At 40.0% G+C, this 21,020-nt stretch overlaps 1 protein-coding gene across 1 annotated transcript in view; it reads left to right on the top strand.

Annotated features, from left to right (window-relative positions):
- npr2 (natriuretic peptide receptor 2) overlaps positions 1 to 21,020 on the top strand; it is a 123,163-nt gene that overhangs the window by 1,262 nt on the left and 100,881 nt on the right. Inside the window, exons 2-3 of the mRNA XM_072453441.1 lie at positions 11,841 to 12,022; positions 17,898 to 18,011. Of these exons, the coding sequence (XP_072309542.1) occupies positions 11,841 to 12,022; positions 17,898 to 18,011 (296 nt within the window). The remainder of the gene's footprint in view (positions 1 to 11,840; positions 12,023 to 17,897; positions 18,012 to 21,020) is intronic.

Below are 21,020 nucleotides of genomic sequence, written 5' to 3'. Positions count from 1 at the left end.
GGAAACTGAGTGTTGGACAAAAGCCTCACTCATGGTCAGGATGAGCTGAAGACGCAGTGCACTTTAATAAACATAATGAAGCTAAAGTCGGCTCTTTGGCCTATTTTATTCATTAGAATTAAGGAATGCACTGTACAGACTTTTTCCACAACAGAGGAACTAGACAGCAAAAAATAATATCGAATGATTATTATTTGGATCTCATAAAACAGATCTTCTAAATAGGCCTGCATATAAATTAGTAATGAATGTTTTTTCAGAATATATATTTTCTGAATGTCATTTTAAGTTTTAAGATTTTTTTGTTTGTTGTTTTTTTTAAGCTCTTGACTGTTCAGATAGTATTAAAAAACGTTAGAATCTAAAAACGAGAAGTATTGACGTCTTTGGTGGATTACAGCTCATTTAAAGTGTCTGCTTTTCTCCCTCCAGATCTCACTCCTTCACATAAACAAATGTAGCTTTCCATTTTCCTCCTGGAATCTGACTTTCATCAAGCAAAGGCTAAACTACAAAGAAAACTAAACTGCGCAATATACATTTATATATATATATGTTTTAAGAATCAAGCTTATAATGTTATTACGTTGTGTGTGACATAATGGTAACTAAATGCAACAATATAAAAAAGTCTGGTTGAGATCTTAATTTAGTCTTGATTCGGTCTTTTGTTATTGTTCTGTTAGTTTTTGTCAGAAAATGTATTCAACTATGACATTACTGTTGTACATTTTAACTGTGTAGATGCATATTCAATAACTAAAGACATGATAGTTACTTGAAAGTGTATTTAATCTTGAACAGAAGGTTTTGTACACGCACAAAATGTCTAAGCTGCTGTAAATGGTTGGTTGATTTTCAGTCAGTTTATCTAATGAAATGAACACATCAGCAACAAACATGACACCAAGCACTTAAACGGTTTTTAAACTATAACTCAATTGGACATTCACAGTTTTTTAAATAAATATCCAAGAAATATCCACCAATGTTTGAACCGCGTCATTATTTGTTTGCTTTTGGCTCCAGAAACAGCAATCACGTCTTTGTGGTTGAAATAACGGCACCGCTTTCTGAAGACCATTGTGAGAGAGAAAAAAGCACATTGAACTTTCATTCATTCATTCATTCATTCATTCATTCATTCATTGGCCGAGTACTTCCAGAGATAAGAACCATAAACCAGGTCAAAAACATCTCCATTTTGACCGTTAAACATTAAATTCCACCGTAGAGCTCTGCCCTGTCCTTCAGCTCGGTGTTGCACGTTTCATGCGTTCATAATCATGTCATTTCTAGATTAGTCTCTGGCGCAGTCGTTTTCCCTTCGTCACTGCTTCTCGTGATATCGATGTGGAACGTAAGCGGCTCATCTCCTGAAATATTCATGAGGAAAAAATGCTATTGGAGATCAGAGAGAGAGAGGACCGGTTTTCAAGCCTCCGAGCTCATTTATGTTTGTGCTTTGTTTTAAATATCGATTGCAATATTTCAATGTCAAAGCTGAGTTAATCTCGAAGGATCAATAATGATAATTCAAGTCTTGGTGGTGTTTAGTGTGAAGAGCGTTTTGAAATGTTGTTGATGGTGACGTAGTTGACCAGCATTTTTGTTGGCCGAGTATTATCTTATATAGACTGCAAGGAAGAAGGCATGGATTTCAGAGTGAATCATGAGTTTGCAAATTGTCTCCAAGTTCTTTTCTGTGTAATTAGTTTGTAAGTTTGTGACGAATCGTTAAGATACTGAAACGTTTTGCGAACCTTTGCCAGTTTCATGCCAACAGGCGATCGATCAGTCCAACGAGCATAAAGACACACGGTCAAACACAGGACACATAGAAACTACAGAAAGATCTGAGAAACGGTTGAGAAGCTTGACAATGACGTCTGGATGGAAACGAAACCCAGACCGTCATGCGCAAAAAAAAAGCAGGAGATGTTTGCTTCCCAGGCTTAGCGGGTTCATGAAGTTGTAGGTTGTGGTGTTTACAGTGTGACGGCGGCGTTGGTGGAGAGTTTCTCCAATGGTCCAATGTCGGTTCCGATCCCGGCTCCCTTCAGTCATGGATTTGTCCTCGTCACCCTCCTGGCCTTCTGCCTCGTACACTGATGTTTGAGCGTGTTTGTGTTTGTTTGTGTGCCATGTCTAAAGCTGTGAGTGCTCAGAAATTGTTAAATTGATAGGTTTCAGTCCCCCCCCCCCCCCCCCCAATATTACAGACAAACAAACAAACAAACAAACATATAGAACATAGAACTCGCCCGGAGAGCAACAGACTCACCCGGAGGAGGCAAATGCTTTTGTGGTGGTTTTGGGCGTTACAAAAATAAACTGAATTGAATAGACAAAATACAAAGTAGCACAGGACATTTACAGAAACAAAATCACGACACATTAAAGTCCAAATGGTTCTCCCCCTTGGTCCAAAGTCTGTTACATTTGTCAATGTTTTTGTGATTGCCTTCTTTCCGGCTCGCCAAAAATATGTTCCAAAGTGATCCATTTATCGTGTTCATGGCAGAAGTTTTAAGACCCGAATACACATTGTCCATCCATCCATTTTCTTCCGCTTATCCGGGGCCGTGTCGCAGGGGCAGCAGTCTAAGCAGGGACTCCCAGACTTCCTACTCCCCAGACACTTCTTCCAACTCCTCCGGGGGGATCCCAAGGCGTTCCCAGGCCAGCCGAGAGACATAGACACTTTGACATTGTGTTATGAAAAAACACGGTCACACCTTTCCAACAGAATTCTTTCCAAAAAATGTTGTAGTAGCAACTGAGCAATTTCGAATTAAAATATTTCAAATGGTCAAAATGCTGGTCTCGTTTTTTCGTGGGTTTCCATGCGATCACCACCGCCCGACTTCAAGGACTTTTTTGTGGACCCCGGTTTGCCTTTGTGCGCCGTTATCTTGGGAAGTGGCGCTTTTAATGTCACAGTAATGAAAATCCCTTTGTGTTGGGTCACATCTGTTTAAAGGGAGGTTTTGTGAAAGAGCGTAAATGTTTATAATAAATTGAAAAATCAGCTGACGTTCGTTGTCGGGTGTCAAAGTCGGGCAACAGTGTTTGACATGAGTGTGAGTCGTTTTCCCGATTTGTACGAGCACTCATCAGCTGATTTGTCAGTTTATCTAATTTATAAGATAAACAGATTTGCCAGCACAAAGGAATGATTATGATTACTAATATCATTATTTTATTTATTATCATTTTGTATTTTTGTATTTTTTTAATTTATTTAAACACATACGATCCAAGACAACAGACACACAGAGCAAAAATAAAATGAAAACATAAAACCAATAATTAAAAACTAAACTAAAATTACGGCACAACAAACTAAGTCCAAATGTTTTTTTTTTTTTTTTTCATTTTTCCAATGTCAGTTACAATTTGGGTCCAGTACATTTTTCGTAATGGCCTTCATTCCTACCGCCAACAGAAAGCTCCAAAGGTATCCATTTATTGTGTCCATGGCTGGAGTTTGAGGCCCAAATATAGTAGCACTTTATTAATCTCAGTCCAATATTTCTGAGCAACTGGACAGTCCCAGAACACAAGATTGTGGTGAACCGCCTGGCAACCACGGTCTCTCCAACAGTTAGCATTTTGTGTGATAATAATGTGCACTTTGACATGGTTTTATGAAAATCCCACGAAACTCTTATAAATTACAGCAACATTAAAAGCGTGACTTTCCGGGATAAAAGCGCGCGAACGCCAACGTATAATCCGTGTCTGTGAGTGGGCCAGACGTGCGAGACGTGCGAGGCGTGAGAGCATGTGCGTGGCGCGTTTCCCACGTGTGTCGCTCCGGTCTCCAACAAGCAGCATTATCTTTACAACAAGCAGCTGCTGCAGTGCGAGATAGAGCCGCCGCGGTAGAGCCGATGCTTCAGACGGCACAGGCACTCGCACTTCCTGCTCGGATCGATCCCATTTGCTCGGAAGCAGAGTGTAGGGTTGCATCTGCGCGTGTTCCTAGTCACAACACACACGACAAGGGTGTAAAAAGAGTGTAAAAACCTTAATAATCAAGTGCCAAATTGTTAAATACATGTGCACACATTTGTTCATTGCTGAGTTACAAAGATCTACATTGTCTTATACCTCTAGCAGATTCATTAATTTCTGTATCAACAAGAGAAAACCATAGGAACATAATACAACAAAAGAGCAAATAATGATTCACTGGAGACTTCTTAATAGTGCCATTTAAGGATATTTTCCATTAAAAATCATCAAATTCATATTAGTTTTGTCTCTTTTTGTATTCAATATGGGTGCAGCCATTGTGTGTTAGAATTCTGATGACTAATAACGCTTATTCAATTGTCTAGATCATTTCAGTGATTATTCTCATTAGTCATTGAAGCTCTAATAGTTTATAACATTCTAAAATCAGGGCAGTGATAAGAGCGTGAAAAAATGGCCTTCCCCGATAAAGAAAAGAACCCTGGATTGAGTATTGCTTCTAGAATATTTGTTCAGAGTTTGACGTATTATTGAATGTAATACGACTATTTACTGGGTGTTTTTGAGCACTGAATGTCTCATTATACCAACGATGCTGTTACTTGAACAATAAATGAAATAAATATCAAGGAAGAAGCCAAAGTATCAGTGTCAGAACTGAAAAAACTGAATCAGAGCTTCTCTTAAAGATGTACCTTTGCCTGGAAGGTTCCATAGTTTGGCATTAAACATATCTTCGTGGAGACAAGAAGGCGATGCCACTAGATGAAGTTACAGGTCAGATCTGTGGAGAGGTGAGCTTTCTCAGTGGTCGACCGGCAGCTTTTGAGATGTCAGAGTTTGTTTGATGCAAGACGAAAGAGAGATGAGAGAAGGGACGAGCGTAAATGGAAAAGGTACCAAATACACACTGAAATCCAAGCTATTTATACAGCGCAAACATAATCAATAGGACAAAGTGACTTACAAGCATTTAGTGAATTGGCCTGTCTTACGTAAAAAAGGGAAGGACCAGAAAAGAACAGATGAGAAAAGGTTCGATCTCTTCTCCATTTTGAGAGAGCATGAGATATAAAAAACAATTGATTTAACATTGCATTTAAAAGAACAGCCTATACGTCTGTAGTTTGGTACGTGGATTTGAGCATAGGTCATTCTGGTAAAACCAATGATTAAAATGCAGGATGTTATTTTCTAAAATGAAAAAGGTGGTTCCAGGTCTATGGGGCAAAGGTCTGGAATAGCCTTCCCGAAGTTGTGAGACAGGCCCCCACCGGCTGTGTTTAAATCCAAGCTAAAAACTGTTTTGTTGACTGACATAATTTTACCTGGTTTTAATATTTTAAAATACTACATTATTTTTGATTCTTTATTTTACTCTGACATACATTGTTTTACATGTTTATAAATTGCATTGTGTTTTTTTATTTTTTTATTGTGTTTTAAACACTGTAAAGCCCTTTGAATTGCAGTTAGTATGAATTGTGCTTCATAAATGAATTTGATTTGATTTGATTTCAGCCTCACCCTGCTCCAGAAATACAGGTTTGACATTAATGCAATATAATAAGATTGTAGGGGGGGAATCTCCATGGAAGCAGAAAAGTTGCACCTTTAAGCACTTGGAAAGCCTTTGCTACAATATGAAATGCTCTGAAACATATGAGTAGCTTTGATATCGATTCAGTGAAATTGACCTAATCCTTTTTAGCGTCATGCCAACATTCTTTCCACATGGCTCTGAGCAGTAAAATCCAGCATGCGCTCCTGGTGACATCATCTGCATAAACGTCCTGTCTGCAGGCGGTAAAAACCTCTTTTAAAACGCGGAATGTGTGGAATCCTATCAGCTATGGGCGGCGAGCCTCAACAACCATCAGCGTTGACCTCCAAACTGCAGAGGCCATAACTCACCAGGGGGAGGGTACAGCGACCTTTGACCTCCGTCCGAGCCCCGCCCTTCAATCATGCGGACGCGCCGCGGCACGTTCGGGACAGTGTTACCGTAATCGGAGGAGGACTTTTTGGGAAGCTCATGGTCAGATTAAGTCTCGGATGTTTTTGCGGATTCATTCTATCCAGTGTTAGAGATTCACTCATTTCATTTATTTATACAGGGAAAACCCAAGGAGAAAAGTTATCTTTTTCATTGGCCCCTGTTAAAACACAACACAGAATCAACAACAAGCAAACAGAGGATACTAAAACATTCAATTCAATTAACCTAAATTAACACATTTAGACAAGGACAATGCGGGTAGTCCTTGACCTGTGTTTCCTTGCATCCAACAATTGCCATTCTACTTTAAAGTATATTTCACAGTGGTTAATTCTGTATCCTTCTCCTGTAATAAATCTTAGAGCTGAACCTTAGAGCTGAACCTTAAAGCTGAACGTTAGAGCTGAACCATAGAGCTGAACCTTAGAGCTGAACGTTAGAGCTGAACCTTAAAGCTGAACATTAGAGCTGAACTTTAGAGCTGAACTTTAGAGCTGAACGTTAGAGCTGAACCTTAAAGCTGAACGTTAGAGCTGAACCTTAGAGCTGAACCTTAGAGCTGAACGTTAGAGCTGAACCATAGAGCTGAACCTTAGAGCTGAGCGTTAGAGCTGAGCGTTAGAGCTGAGCGTTAGAGCTGAACGTTAGAGCTGAACCTTAGAGCTGAACCTTAGAGCTGAACCTTAGAGCTGAACCTTAGAGCTGAACCTTAGAGCTGAACCTTAGAGCTGAACCTTAGAGCTGAATCTTAAAGCTTAATGATAAACAGAGTTCAGAGGTTTTAAGACTGTTGCTGTAGAATGCATATATATAATATCACCATAAACTCGAACTTATATAAAAGTCGCCTGGATGAACTGTTTTCTACAACTAAGAGGAAAACACGTTTTATTTCTAAAGAAGAATGACAATCTGACTTCAAGATTATTTGTCAGCTCTTGCATGTGTTTGTTGAAGGAGAGTTTATCATCGATCCAGATGCCCAGGTATTTGTAATGGGGTACTTGTTCAATCACATGACCATCACGTGTGAGAATAGATATATTTTTTAGGTTACAAGAGTGTCTTTTGAAGAACGGTATACATTTTGTTTTATTTTATTACATTCATCATTTTAAATTAACATCAGTTTCGATGTCGGCTCTTCCTATCACTGTGAAGCTGAATTCACCAAGAGTTGGATTGTTCAATCACTAAAAGGGAACATGAGCTGGGATTAGACCATCGTGAGACAGGTTAGTTTGACCCTACTGATGATGTGTTGTTGTAATAGTAATCCTGCTCAATGATTTGTATGTGACGATATCAGTGGCGTGCGGTGACTTTTATGGGTGGAATAGCTGGGCTTTGAACCTGGGTCTCCCAAATGAAGGGCCAACATTTATCCTACAGAGCTAAACTCGCATACCTAAATGGATTAAATAAGTCTACTTCGGCGGCCAATTGATTAGGTTAGTTCGGGCAAAACCTGCAAGCATCCAAGATTCCCACACAGGTTTATTCAGCGTGGTTTGAGCACAGATGCATGGGTTTGTGGTCCTCAGAGCACATGTGAAGAGCTCTAAAAGAAGCTGCTGTTCGCTCTGGTTTTAAAAGCTCATGTTAGAGAGCGGGACACGAACGGGCCTCTGAACACGGCCACAGACTGAGCAGCTGCTGGAGAAGAAGAACCAAGCTTCCTGCAGCCTGTAGCGGCCAGTAAAAGTCACTGAGTTCAGCCAAGCTTCAGCAGCAGAAGTGAGCGGAAAACAGGCTTATTTGGATATATTTTAGAACAATTCAGATATAGTTGTGACATACAGTAATGTTTTATTATATTGGCAAATAACTGATTGCCTTGATTGCCCTGAGTGCACACCACTGGCCAATATGTATGTTGCCGATTATGATTATTTTCACCAAGTTATGATTTGAATTGATGTCAAACTCGTCCAAACTCGTTCAAATGGGATAAAAACATTTCTCACTCTAGTCTGTGGACAGAGAACATTAGATGGACTTTATCATCTGTTTAGTTAGAATCAGTTTGTGTGAATGTGATGTTTTTACACATGGTCAGATCAGAGTCGACCGTTTTCCTGGACAAACAGACAGAAGTGTTTTGTTTAAGAATCTTGAGAATGAGCTAGTGCTGTGCAGATGGAGGGCGGCTGAAGTTTTCATTTAGTATTCAATTGTTAAAGAAATATAGCATATAAGCTACAGAAAAAAGCTAAGGAAAAGGTTTTAAATAAAAAAGCATATTTTTAAAAAAACACATACAATTTAATTTATTCTAATCTGACAAAAAAACGTTATTTATCCATAAATAAGGATTCTTTTTTTTACTGCTGTGTCCACCTGAAACATACAGTAGGTTAACTATTTTTTCCCAAATTTCTGAATTTCTAACAAATAAAAGTATGTATTGTTTATGTGTGGGAAATTCATATTGGAAGCCATTTTTGTTGTATTTAGTCCGACACAAATGAAACAAGTGAACACTGCATTCATGGAGTAGTGACGAATTTAATAAAGGTAGATAGGTAAAATAAAAAAGATTTTCAAACTGCTTTATATTGAGCATAAAAATCCCCTATTTAATCTCCAAATAATCCAGATGCACAAACCCTCTGTTGTTGTAGAAGGACCTCCTGCTGTAGTGCTCCTGCATTTAAACTGCATTTACACCAGGGATTTTGATTATTTTGTGATTAGTTTGTGATTCACTGGTGGATGGTGCTGGTCCTGGCCTGATGATGGTCCCTTTAATCACATGTCGACCTTTTTATGGAGCCATGATTGCTGTGTCATTGTCCTGATCAACCCCTCCTACAAAACCTTATGTTGAATAAAAGATGATGGGCTCAGGCTCACAGTCAGTGTTACAGAATACTTTTATTTAAACATATTCCTTTACATGGTCCTATCAGCAGAGCTCGGTAGAGTCTCCAACAATTGCACAAAAGACAAAAAGACAATGAAAAAATGACAAAAAATGACGTTCACAACCCCAGAAAGGAGAAGACGGGTGTAAGTTACCTTGATATTTGGGAGTGAATTGTGTTTTAATCTGCCATTTTACTGGTAAATACACTGTTTATTAGAAGCTTTCTGCATAAATATGTTTCATAGGTCTTTACATGCTGCCTTTGATTATCCATCTGGAACTCTCCACTTTATCTTCATTCATCATTGATTTACTTTAGAGAGACTCGGCTAATTACCCTCAAGGAGCAGGAAGTGGAGCTCACCATTTTTAAGGCAACCGGAACTAGCCGCTGGGTTTCGTGAAAAGCACCTACTGCATGATTTATACCAGGGTTTTGTCGACGAATCGCTGCACAGCATGTCTTTTGTTGCAGCTATTTTTTTTTTTAACGTCAAAATAAAAACGTTTTGGACGCAGCCTTATGTTGAACACACACAAACAGTTTTTCAGTGCAGTGTTTCCCGTGAGTCTCGGCGCATTGATCTGAGCGAGTGGGAGAGCGTTTCCTTTCCTTCTGATGAAAAGAAGACAAGTCTGATCACTGCAATTACCGGCTGCCGTTCACCGCTCCCACAATGCACCGGGGCACAGTGGGGGCCGGCTGCACGGGGCTTTACAGCGGCTCGTAAAGAAAAACGTATGACTGCGAGAAGAGTTTTGATTGACTGGGATTCTGGGTTTGATTCGTTTTCACACCAGCGAAGAAACGATATGGCTTTTCTGAATATCCCCAGATCTAAACCAGGTCCGTGGTCCTTTTGCGGTTTTGAACTGCCGATCTCAACAGCAAAAAAGTTGTAAATAGAGTTTTATTAATAGTCAAACATCATTAATATTGTTATACTTGTATTTTAGCTGTGAGACTTTGAATTGAAATCAACATTTTAGAAACTAATTGGCGACTCTTACTCGGTCTAAGTTTTTCTTTAATATTTCAGATGGATGTTCTTTGTTATAAAGTCTAAAACATCGACTGATATCAACATGTAAAAAGATCTTGATCTTTCTACGATCAACATTTCAGAGCAGTCCATTGTCGCTTCGTTTTTATGAAAAGCATTTGTTTCTTTTCCAAATGCTCTCTTGCTAAATTAATAGACCAATCAGCCCTAATAAAAGTTATCAGACAAAAGTTAAATCATTCCCCAAATAAAATGTATCATAACCAATTCAATGCTCTTGATCCTTTCTCCACAACAATAATCCACAATCTCTGAAACTTCAGTAAAGTTGCTGGTGTTGCAGGAGTTCTGTTCTATGATGGGGCTGAAATAAGACCTTTCTTAGAGCAGTTCTAACCAAGAACTGGCTCAAATGAGGACAAACATGTGGATATAGATTATAAATGAAGCAAAAACAAAAGTAGAGCCACAGTTTTTTATTCCTCATAGTCTGTTACTACTTATTTATTTAACCAGGCAAAACCCCATTGAGCTCGAAACTTCTTTTTCAGATGTGAAATGATAACACAATGACACAATTATAAAAATATTGACACATTTACACTTAACAAGAGACATGAAAGAAAGATTAAACAGAAGTACATTTAAAAGTACAGATTCTGGAGCTCACACAACCTCAGTTCAGATGAAAGAGATACGAGAAGGGAAAGACTGACAACTCGATGACAATTTTGATGCCATAATCTTTATTCAATAGACTATAATTTCCAACATGTTCTCAACACGTTGCTAATCTCTTTAAGAGTGACAGTCTGCCAGTGCCTGATCGATGTTTAAATGGCAGGGTTTATTCACAGTGTGTGTGTGTGTGTTACGTCTGTGTGTGTGTGTGTTACGTCTGTGTGTGTGTGTGTGTTACGTATGTGTGTGTGTGTGTTACGTGTGTGTGTGTGTGTGTGTGTGTGCGTGTTACGTGTGTGTGTGTGTGTTACGTGTGTGTGTGTGTGTGTGTGCGTGTGCGTGCGTCTGTGTGTGTGTGTGTTACGTCTGTGTGTGTGTGTGTGTGTGTGTGTGTGTTCACAGTGTATTTTGTATATCCTTGGTCCCTTAGACTTTGAACCAGCAGAGACCTTCATCTTCAATAACTCCACTACGAGGACTTACAAATGCGACTCAGAAATGTGTGTTTTAAAGAGAGTACTGAACCTAGGAGTTTTATGTTGGCTCATTCCATAAACATTACATGTACGTATCACCAGATGTGAAGTCACATGTTCGAATCAAATGTTGATTTGGATTAAACCAAATGTAATATTGTATTTTAGTAACAAAAATAACTGACAGGATTTTGCATCAGGCGTGTTCAGCTCATATAACGAACTACGTCACTTCCTGTTTTAAGAGTATCATTTAAGTATTCTCAGTTTTCACTGTAAGTTAGCAGTGCTATATGTGTTTTAGAGGTGAGAGCTATATTTAAAAAGGGATTATATTGTAATTGTTGTTTTGGAGATATGCAATTATAAGAATGTTTACTGTCTATAAGTAAATTTAATAAAAAATACCTCAAAAAGATACAGAAACGTCTAATCTTCCAAACAAGGGTAGAAAGTGATAAATCTGCACTTCTGTGGTTTATTTTATGATCCATTGACATTTTGTGCAACACTTGAACCTCAAGGCACATTTGAGCATATTCCTGATGCTTTTTGAAATTATCATCTTAAAAAAAAAAATCCCAGTAAACAGAAAAAACTTATACATAAAACATAAATTGGAATGAATAAACAGTATTATATAGATATAGTATGTGGATATGTTAATTATTCAACCCTTAACAGCGCAATAAAAGTCCACACGACAAATATCGACCACTTAAAATGGTTGTTCAAGTCAATATAATGGTTATTGTAAAAGGCCTTGCACTGATACTCTTTTTGTTTGCTAAATGGTGAACCTGATGTACTTTTCTGGCGTCTCCTCACAGTTATCTACATCTGCGGGCCCCTGGACACGTTCCTGATGATCATGAAGCTGTTCCAGAGCGAGATCAGCGACCCGGAGAACTACGCCATCTTCTACCTGGACGTGTTCGCGGAGAGCCTGAACCAGCACCGGCCCTGGCAAAACGCAGATCCGGACTGGGCCGACCCGATCCAGGTCTTCAAGGTTAGCACTGGACTCACAATCTCACAGAACTCGCGTTAAAACACTGTTAAATGTGGTAAAAATACATCGATGCCCTCAAATACACACCTGGAGTTGTTTTTAGCTTCGATCGCGTTCGTTTGATGAATCCTGTTTGAAAGTCCTCGGAGCCTCAGAAAACACTCAGTTTCAAATTTCCCAGATTAAAAGTAGGTCTCCTTTGTCGTTTTCAAGTCCATAAATCATTGCCAAACTCGTTCTGAGCATTTCTGCCTCGAATCGCGTTCATTACAACTGCGTGTTTGCATTAGCATGTCGGCGTGAGCTAGCTTTTGTTTATTTCCAGATGGTAATTATTCCCTCTGCGGCCTGTAGTGATGTGTGCTTTCAGATACATTCTTTTAGGTTGTAAAACATGAGATGCCAGAGCAGAAGAACTCCAGAGCAGATACAAAAAAACACTATACAAATAATGCTTAATATGTGTCATTTAAGCCTTTTAAAACCAGAAAATGTTGCAATTCACATTAGTTTTGAAGACTATTTGAGTGATGCGCTAAAGATAAAGCAATCAAAAGTTCATTGTTGGTGCAATTAGAGACAAACAGTACAGTTGAGCCCAGGAACTGTCTTGTTCATCTATTATTCAAGTTGCCGTAGCAGAACTTTCCCTGAACATGAAGAAGCCCACTGGAAAAACCCTCCTCCACTGATCAATAACTCAAGGACCAGTGACCGCTCTCCTCAAGTGACTAGTGAGGTCCAAACGTCCGTCTGAAGCTCCGTTCTGTCGTCCATTATGTGAAATCAACATAATGAATGATCTGTATTCACGTTCTAAAAGCCTCACTTAAACATCTGTGAAGACAAATTTAGAGTCTGAACTGCTTACGACTGCAGTCCGGAGACAACCTGGTCTGAGTGGAAAGTAGACTTCCATTTAAGTACTGAAAAGATGCACGGATAATTTTAGAGTCTTCGAAAGCAGAGGCTAAAAGAAGCAGAACAAAAAAAAACGGGACTGCATTTTACATTTTTGTGTTGACCTGGAGGTACTTCATTTTACTTTTTGTTCATTGAAAACTGCAATATTGATCAAAAATATCCAAAATACAGAGACAATTTGGAACTTACACCTTTTTTATGACAGTTTAAACAATAATTTCACAAAACAAACCTGTTGTTGTAATTATATGACAAATCATAACTATTGTATGATTTAAATGGTCTTTTGCCCTTGTTTACAATCTGGTTGCTAAGTAACAGTTGTGGAATTGCCTCGGTCATATTTACTGGCCACTGAAAAGTGTAGTTTAATGTGTCACATGGACTTTAAAGTTTATTTAGCATCATATGTCCCCTTTAAATGGGAATAACAATAATACTGAATAAATAATACAAATAATAATACAAATATAAATAATACAAATTAAAATAAAATCACATCTTTCTTTTACACAAACCCTCCACGTCTCCCTGGGTTTCGCATGAATTTGGAGTGGGTGACATGTCAGTGCCAAGTTCACAGATAAATAAGTGCACAGCCGTGTTGGTGTGGCCATTTCCCACACGAAACACGTTTAAAGTGCTTTACAGAACAGGAAAAGATCACTATAGAAACGGATCCAACAAATAATCATATCACGTCTTCAGCAATCATTTACCTTAAAAGCGAAGAGTGCAGATAAAATCCTTCAATTCAAACGCAAAGCGAAACGGAGCAGTTTCAGTCTTGATTTGAACATTGTCAGTAGAACCCTGTCTCGCACCTTCAGGAAAGGTTTTAGCTGCATAAATAAAACTGAAATACAGTATTGACAGAATTTGAATTTATAGTCATTTCAACTCATATAATTTAGGGAAATTTTGGAAAATATGCCCTACATATCGGCCCAAAAATATCAACAGGGCTTATCGGCAGCTCTAGGTTCTAAAATATCGGTATCGACCATGAAAAAAAATATATTTTGGTCGATCTCTAGTTCTGACAAACATCCATAGGTTGGTGTTGTTGTCGTGTGTCTTCTTTTGTGCCAGTTAAGTTTTACTCTGCCACACCTCACACACACAATTTTGTCCTGGAAAAAAATGCAAACATGTTTTCATCTTTTGGTTATTTTATTTTGCCTGAAGCTTTGGAACAGGAACAAGCCCAGCAGACGTCCCACTCACTCCTTTATCACTAATGCTATTCCGTGTGTCGAATGTGAAAGTGACTCGCCTGACCTCGAGTTAGACCAGGTCCTGGCTCTGGTCTTGCCTCTGGTCCTGGCCCTCCAGGCTCTGGTCTTAGCTCTAGTCTTGGTCCTGGTCCTGGTCCTGGTCCTGGTCCTGGTCCTGGTCCTGGCTTTGGCTCTGGTCTTGGATCTGGTCTAGCCTCTGGTCCTGGTTCTGGTCCTGGCTTTGGCTCTGGTCTAGCTTCTGGTCTTGGCTCTGGTCTTGGCTCTGGTCCTGGCTTTGCCTCTGGTCAGGCTTCTGGTCCTGGCTCTGGTCCTAGTCCTGGTCCTGGCTTTGGCTCTGGTCTTGGATCTGGTCTAGCCTCTGGTCCTGGTCCTGGCTCTGGTCCTGGTCCTGGTCCTGGTCCTGGTCCTGGTCCTGGTCCTGGTCCTGGTCCTGGTCCTGGTCCTGGTCCTGGTCCTGGCTTTGGCTCTGGTCTTGGATCTGGTCTAGCCTCTGGTCCTGGTTCTGGTCCTGGCTTTGGCTCTGGTCTAGCTTCTGGTCTTGGCTCTGGTCTTGGCTCTGGTCCTGGCTTTGCCTCTGGTCAGGCTTCTGGTCCTGGCTCTGGTCCTAGTCCTGGTCCTGGCTTTGGCTCTGGTCTTGGATCTGGTCTAGCCTCTGGTCCTGGCTCTGGTCCTGGTTCTGGTCCTGGCTTTGGCTCTGGTCTAGCTTCTGGTCTTGGCTCTGGTCTTGGCTCTGGTCCTGGCTTTGGTTCGCTCTGATCTAGCGTCTGGTCCTGGCTCTGGTCCTAGTCCTGGCTCTGGTCTTGCCTCTGGTCCTGGCTCTAGTCCTGGCCCTCCAGACTCTGGTCTTAGTTCTAGTCTTGAATCTGGTCCTGGCTCTGGTCCTGGCTCGGGTCCTGGCTCTGGTTCTAGCTCTGGTTCTGGCTCTGGTCTTGGATCTGGTCTTGGCTCTGGTCTAGCTTCTGGTCTTGGCTCTGGTCCTGGCTTTGGCTCTGGTCCTGGCTCTGGTCCTGGCCCTCCAGGCTCTGGTCTTAGTTCTAGTCTTGAATCTGGTCCTGGCTCTGGCTCTGGCTCTGGCTCTGGCTCTGGCTCTGGCTCTGGCTCTGGCTCTGGCTCTGGCTCTGGCTCTGGCTCTGGCTCTGGCTCTGGCTCTGGCTCTGGCTCTGGTCCAGGTCCTGAGTGCTTGCCTCAGTCACAGGCCCAGAGTCATTAAGTGTGATTAGGCTTTGTGCAGAGCTGCTGTTACATGTTTGTAGAGTTCAGGTTAACTACAGCTTCTGTCAGCGAGAACGGGCCAATCATTGCGCAGCAATTCAGTCTCCAGCTAAAAGCAACAAATACGACCTTCTGATCACGCCACAAATACGACCTTCTGATCACACCACAAATACGACCTTCTGATCATGCCACAAATACGACCTTCTGATCACACCACAAATACGACCTTCTGATCACGCCACAAATACGACCTTCTGATCACGCCACAAATACGACCTTCTGATCACCCCACAAATACGACCTTCTGATCACACCACAAATACGACCTTCTGATCACGCCACAAATACGACCTTCTGATCACACCACAAATACGACCTTCTGATCACGCCACAAATATGACCTTCTGATCACGCCACAAATATGACCTTCTGATCACGCCACAAATACGACCTTCTGATCACGCCACAAATACGACCTTCTGATCACGCCACAAATATGACCTTCTGATCACGCCACAAATATGACCTTCTGATCACGCCACAAATACGACCTTCTGATCACGCCACAAATACGACCTTCTGATCACGCCACAAATACGATCTTCTGATCAAGCCACAAATACGACCTTCTGATCACGCCACAAATACGACCTTCTGATCACGCCACAAATACGACCTTCTAATCATGCCACAAATACGACCTTCTGATCACGCCACAAATACGACCTTCTGATTACGCCACAAATACGACCTTCTGATCACGCCACAAATACGACCTTCTGATCACGCCACAAATACGACCTTCTGATCACGCCACAAATACGACCTTCTGATCACGCCACAAATACAACCTTCTGATCACGCCACAAATACAACCTTCTGATCACGCCACAAATACAACCTTCTGATCACGCCACAAATACGACCTTCTGATCACGCCACAAATACGACCTTCTGATCACGCCACAAATACGACCTTCTGATCACGCCACAAATACGACCTTCTGATTACGCCACAAATACGACCTTCTGATCACGCCACAAATACAACCTTCTGATCACGCCACAAATACGACCTTCTGATCACGCCACAAATACAACCTTCTGATCATGCCACAAATACGACCTTCTGATCACGCCACAAATACGACCTTCTGATCACGCCACAAATACGACCTTCTGATTACGCCACAAATACGACCTTCTGATCACGCCACAAATACGACCTTCTGATCACGCCACAAATACGACCTTCTGATCACGCCACAAATACGACCTTCTGATCACGCCACAAATACGACCTTCTGATCACGCCACAAATACGACCTTCTGATCACGCCACAAATACGACCTTCTGATCACGCCACAAATACGACCTTCTGATCACACCACAAATACGACCTTCTGATCACGCCACAAATACGACCTTCTGATCATGCCACAAATACGACCTTCTGATCACACCACAAATACGACCTTCTGATCACGCCACAAATACGACCTTCTGATCATGCCACAAATACGACCTTCTGATCACACCAGATCAGATTCTGCTCTTACAATTGTTAGTTGTTTTTTTTAATACTTGTTGACAAAAACATGATCTTTTGCAGACTTCAGTCGTGTTTTGAGATCATGATGTGGCGAAAAACTCATGTCTTCAGTGAATCCGAAGTCTGCAGTGTATTTAAATATCATCAATCGCTTTATAATGAGCACTAAAGGCCTCGTACTGTCAGAGTCACTGCAGCCGCAGATTTATATCTGTAATTGTAAACTCACAAACACTTCAACAGGATCGATTATGAAATTAATACCTCAATATTGTTTAGGAGACAGAAACTTACAATTATTTTGCTAATCAGTGACTCTAGTGATTATTCTGTCAGTTACGTGCTTGGTTTAGATCACAAAAGAGAAAGTGCTTCTGGACGTCCAAATGGAAAATATTGACAGACGCAGTAGGATTTTCGTAAATTTGATGTAATTATTGCTCCGTCTTATCCATAAAACCTCTCCATCTTCCGTGACATGTTTTGAACTATTCCATTACTAAAATAGTTGATGATTATCTCAGTTATCGAGTAGTGGCAGATTAATTGATCAATTCAGCCCTAGTTTGTGTGTGAACTACAGATCTTTGTGCAACGTTTGATGATTTTCTTCTTGAAAAGAGTTGTCGACCTCCGTCACTTTATATAACTGCTCAGCACTCAAGTAAATCAGCGAGAAAACGGAGCCAGTGATTGCATCGGGTCGACAAATAAATTGCAATCAAGCAAAGAAAAACATTACTCACAAACACAGCCAGTAAATCCTAATGCCCTGACGGAGGACTTTTAACCCCAACATTTCTGCCCATTTTTCCTTCTGACACTCCAACGCAATAAATCAGCAAGAACTTCTATTACAAATCTGAAAAAAAAAGTAATTATTTGAGTCACTTTTGGATTTGGACTGCTGTAATTGTCGCTGTGTGTCTTTTGTGTGTGCTGCAGTCGGTGTTCGTGATCACGTACCGGCCGCCGGAAAACCCTGAGTACCAGGTCTTTCAGCGGGAGCTCCACAAACGCGCTCACCGGGAGTTTGGCGTCCACCTGGAGCCGTCACTGGTGAGTATCACCACGTCTCTGTCATCAGTAGAAGAAGTACTCAATTGTGCAAGTGAAACATGTAGTAAGGAGCAAAAACAAGTACCAGTACAAGTAAAAGTAAAGGTTGCATAAAGAAGTGTCGAAGTACTCCTTAAAAATGTACTGTGAGAGTAAAAAGTAAAAGTATATTGATTTTTCCTATATTTTCTAGTGAATATCAGTGTTTTTTTTTGTTGTTGCTCGAATCAGGGGCTTGAACTCAAAACCTTTGGTCAGGATTTTACCATGAATGTGTCCTTTTTACTTTTCAGTCCAGTTAAACATGTAGTGCAGCAGAAAGTACAGATCTGTGCTCAGTCGTGTACTGAAATAAAAATAAAAACTATTCGTCGTAAAACTTACTTAAAGTTGACTTGTGTGTATGACAGGTTTTTACAATTTTGACTTTATTTGGTGTATTTAAACCTGTTGATTTATATCAATTATACTTTTACATCAATCGAGTAGATACTTGTTGAGAAAACGTTGAAAAATCTGTAGAAAATGACACCATGGACAAAAAACGTTAACAAATTTACCTGCCTACCTCCGTAGATTTTCGTCTCTTCTGAGCCAGCTCGAACTGTCTTTTTCTGTCTTAATTTTGTCCCGTACACGGAGGGAACTATATTATAATAGATCCTTGCGCTTAGACACAGGGAAACGTGCTGCTCTCCTGACGACGAGCCTGCAGTAGGTGCATCCTATGATTGACATGTGAATGAACTACTCGGCTGTCCACGCCACAAGGAAAGAGACTCCTCCATAATTCCTTTAAGTAAAAGACTAAAGCAATTTTTTTTTACACTACTTCCCTCCACTGCTTGTATTGATTAAATATTATTTTTTTAGATCCCAAAATCCCGAAGGAGAATCTATAATTGAACCGTGTGCTGTTTTTTTTGTTTCATGTAGATCAGCCAAGTAATTACAGTGATAATAACAATACAACAGGAAAAAACATCTGAACAGACCTTATTTTTATTAAGTAATAAAAATGTAATGCTACAATTTTAGGAGCCTTTTGTAAGTGGCTTTGGTGTTTACGTGAGAATAAGCGGGTATGAAACTTTGCTAACAACATGAAAATGTTTTTCTAATTATGGCTTAGTATGGTGGGATTGGACCTGTGGTAAATATTGATCATAGATTTGCCTCCGTTAAGTTGCAGTTTGTGAAAAAACTTTGGAAAAATAAGACTTTAAAGTTACAGGAAGTACAGCTGAATCCCTCTGTGATGTCGACGTGCCGTTGAAAACACAGAGACAGTTTAACTGACACATTTTTCTGACAGTTTAAACCGTCATTCAACAAAATAAAGGTATTATAGTTTGTCAAATCATAACTGTTGTGTCATTTATATGAATTTTGGCTCTTGTTTACAGTACGGTTGCTAGGTAAAAGTTATGGAATTACCTCTACCTCATGTCCAACCAGGAAGTACAATTATAAACTTGGTGAAACTGGGTACAAATGTTAGTAAAATCTGAAATAATAATAATCATGTTCACGAGTAAAATGTGTCTTATGCTTTATCCCATTTGAAACCACATTCCCTCAATTATCAGCAGTAAACTCAGCCAAACGAGCCATTCTGGTTTTACGCGTGCACAAACCTGTGTAAGCTAATGCCGAACACGCCGTTAGCCTTTACGAGCGCTAGCCTCTGACACCGCGATCCGTCTTTTCACAAGCACATGGCGTTCACACTAACAATGGACCAAATGTGTGGGTTTCGGTCGAGTCGATTTGATTTGATTTTCCACATTAAACAGAAATCCTCGTCAGAGCTTCTGGAGCAGCGAGTCACGTTTGCTCACTTACTTTCATTTATGCTTCTACGTCTTTTTGTGTAGCGACTCTGAGCTCAAAAACCACAAGAATGAGTACTGAGGAGCAGATTTCCTCAGTTATGCGAATTAAACGAAATACAACTGGTTAATAAGATAGAACATTTTAAAGTGACGTATGACAGGTTTTTACGATTTTCTAATTTTGACTTTATTTGGTGTATTTAGACCCGTTGTACATATACACTATAGTTTTACACCAATCAAGTAGGCATTTGTGGAGAAAAGTCAAGAAATTTGTAAGGAAGTGATATCACACTAGGGACGTTCAGTCTAATTTTATGCATAATTTACTCAAAGAAACAGCTTTTTTGACTCTCTAAACACTAATTCAACAAAATAAAGTCACTCTAATATATATTTTATTTGTCAAAACAGATAAAAAGTGAAATTAAATTAGTTTTTGCCTAGTGTTTTCTGGATAATTTCCTAGTGTGATGTCATCAAATACAAACAGGAAGTGAATTCAAGTGCCCCCTACAGGTCGGACAACTCATTGAACTAAAATGCAGTTAAGATGAATATATGGAATTTGGTTAAGAATTGTAAACATATTTTTTTTTTTTTGACAAATGAAAATATATGAGAATGACTTTATTTTGTTGAACTAATGTTTAGAGAGTCAAAAAAGTTAATTCTCTGCAGAAACCTTAACTGGATAGAAAAAGCTTCAGTTGTAGTCGTCTGGACTCGGTTAGAAATTTTTTTAACGTTTCGACTCTCATCCAAGAGTCATTGTCTTGGATGAGAGTCGAAACGTCTATTTTTTTCTAACCAAGTCCAGATGACTACAACTGAAGCTTTTTCTACAATGGAACACGCCTGGACGAATGAGGGATTACACCGACATATTTCCTAGTGTGATGTCACTTCCTGTCATTTTCTACAGATTTTTCAACATTTTCTCCTCAAATACCTACTTGATTGGTGTAAACCTATCATTAATATGTACAACAGGTATAAATACACCAAATGCAGTCAAAATTAGAACATTGTAAAAACCTTTCATATGTCACCTTTAAATATGAATCCAAAATGTCTCCTTTTTTCGGTCAGTCAGTAATGACTCCTCTTCTGAGCTTTTTGACTTTTTGTTAACATTTTGGTGCTGAATTTAACTGCAGATAAAGTGAGCTAC

Source organism: Eucyclogobius newberryi, unplaced genomic scaffold (assembly GCF_026437365.1).
Source record: "Eucyclogobius newberryi isolate DKJ021-1_F unplaced genomic scaffold, fEucNew1.0.hap1 SCAF_2, whole genome shotgun sequence".
Taxonomy (NCBI): Eukaryota; Metazoa; Chordata; class Actinopteri; order Gobiiformes; family Gobiidae; genus Eucyclogobius; species Eucyclogobius newberryi.
The sequence above is the reverse complement of the archived record's forward strand: the minus strand, read 5'-3'. Positions and strand labels throughout refer to the sequence as shown.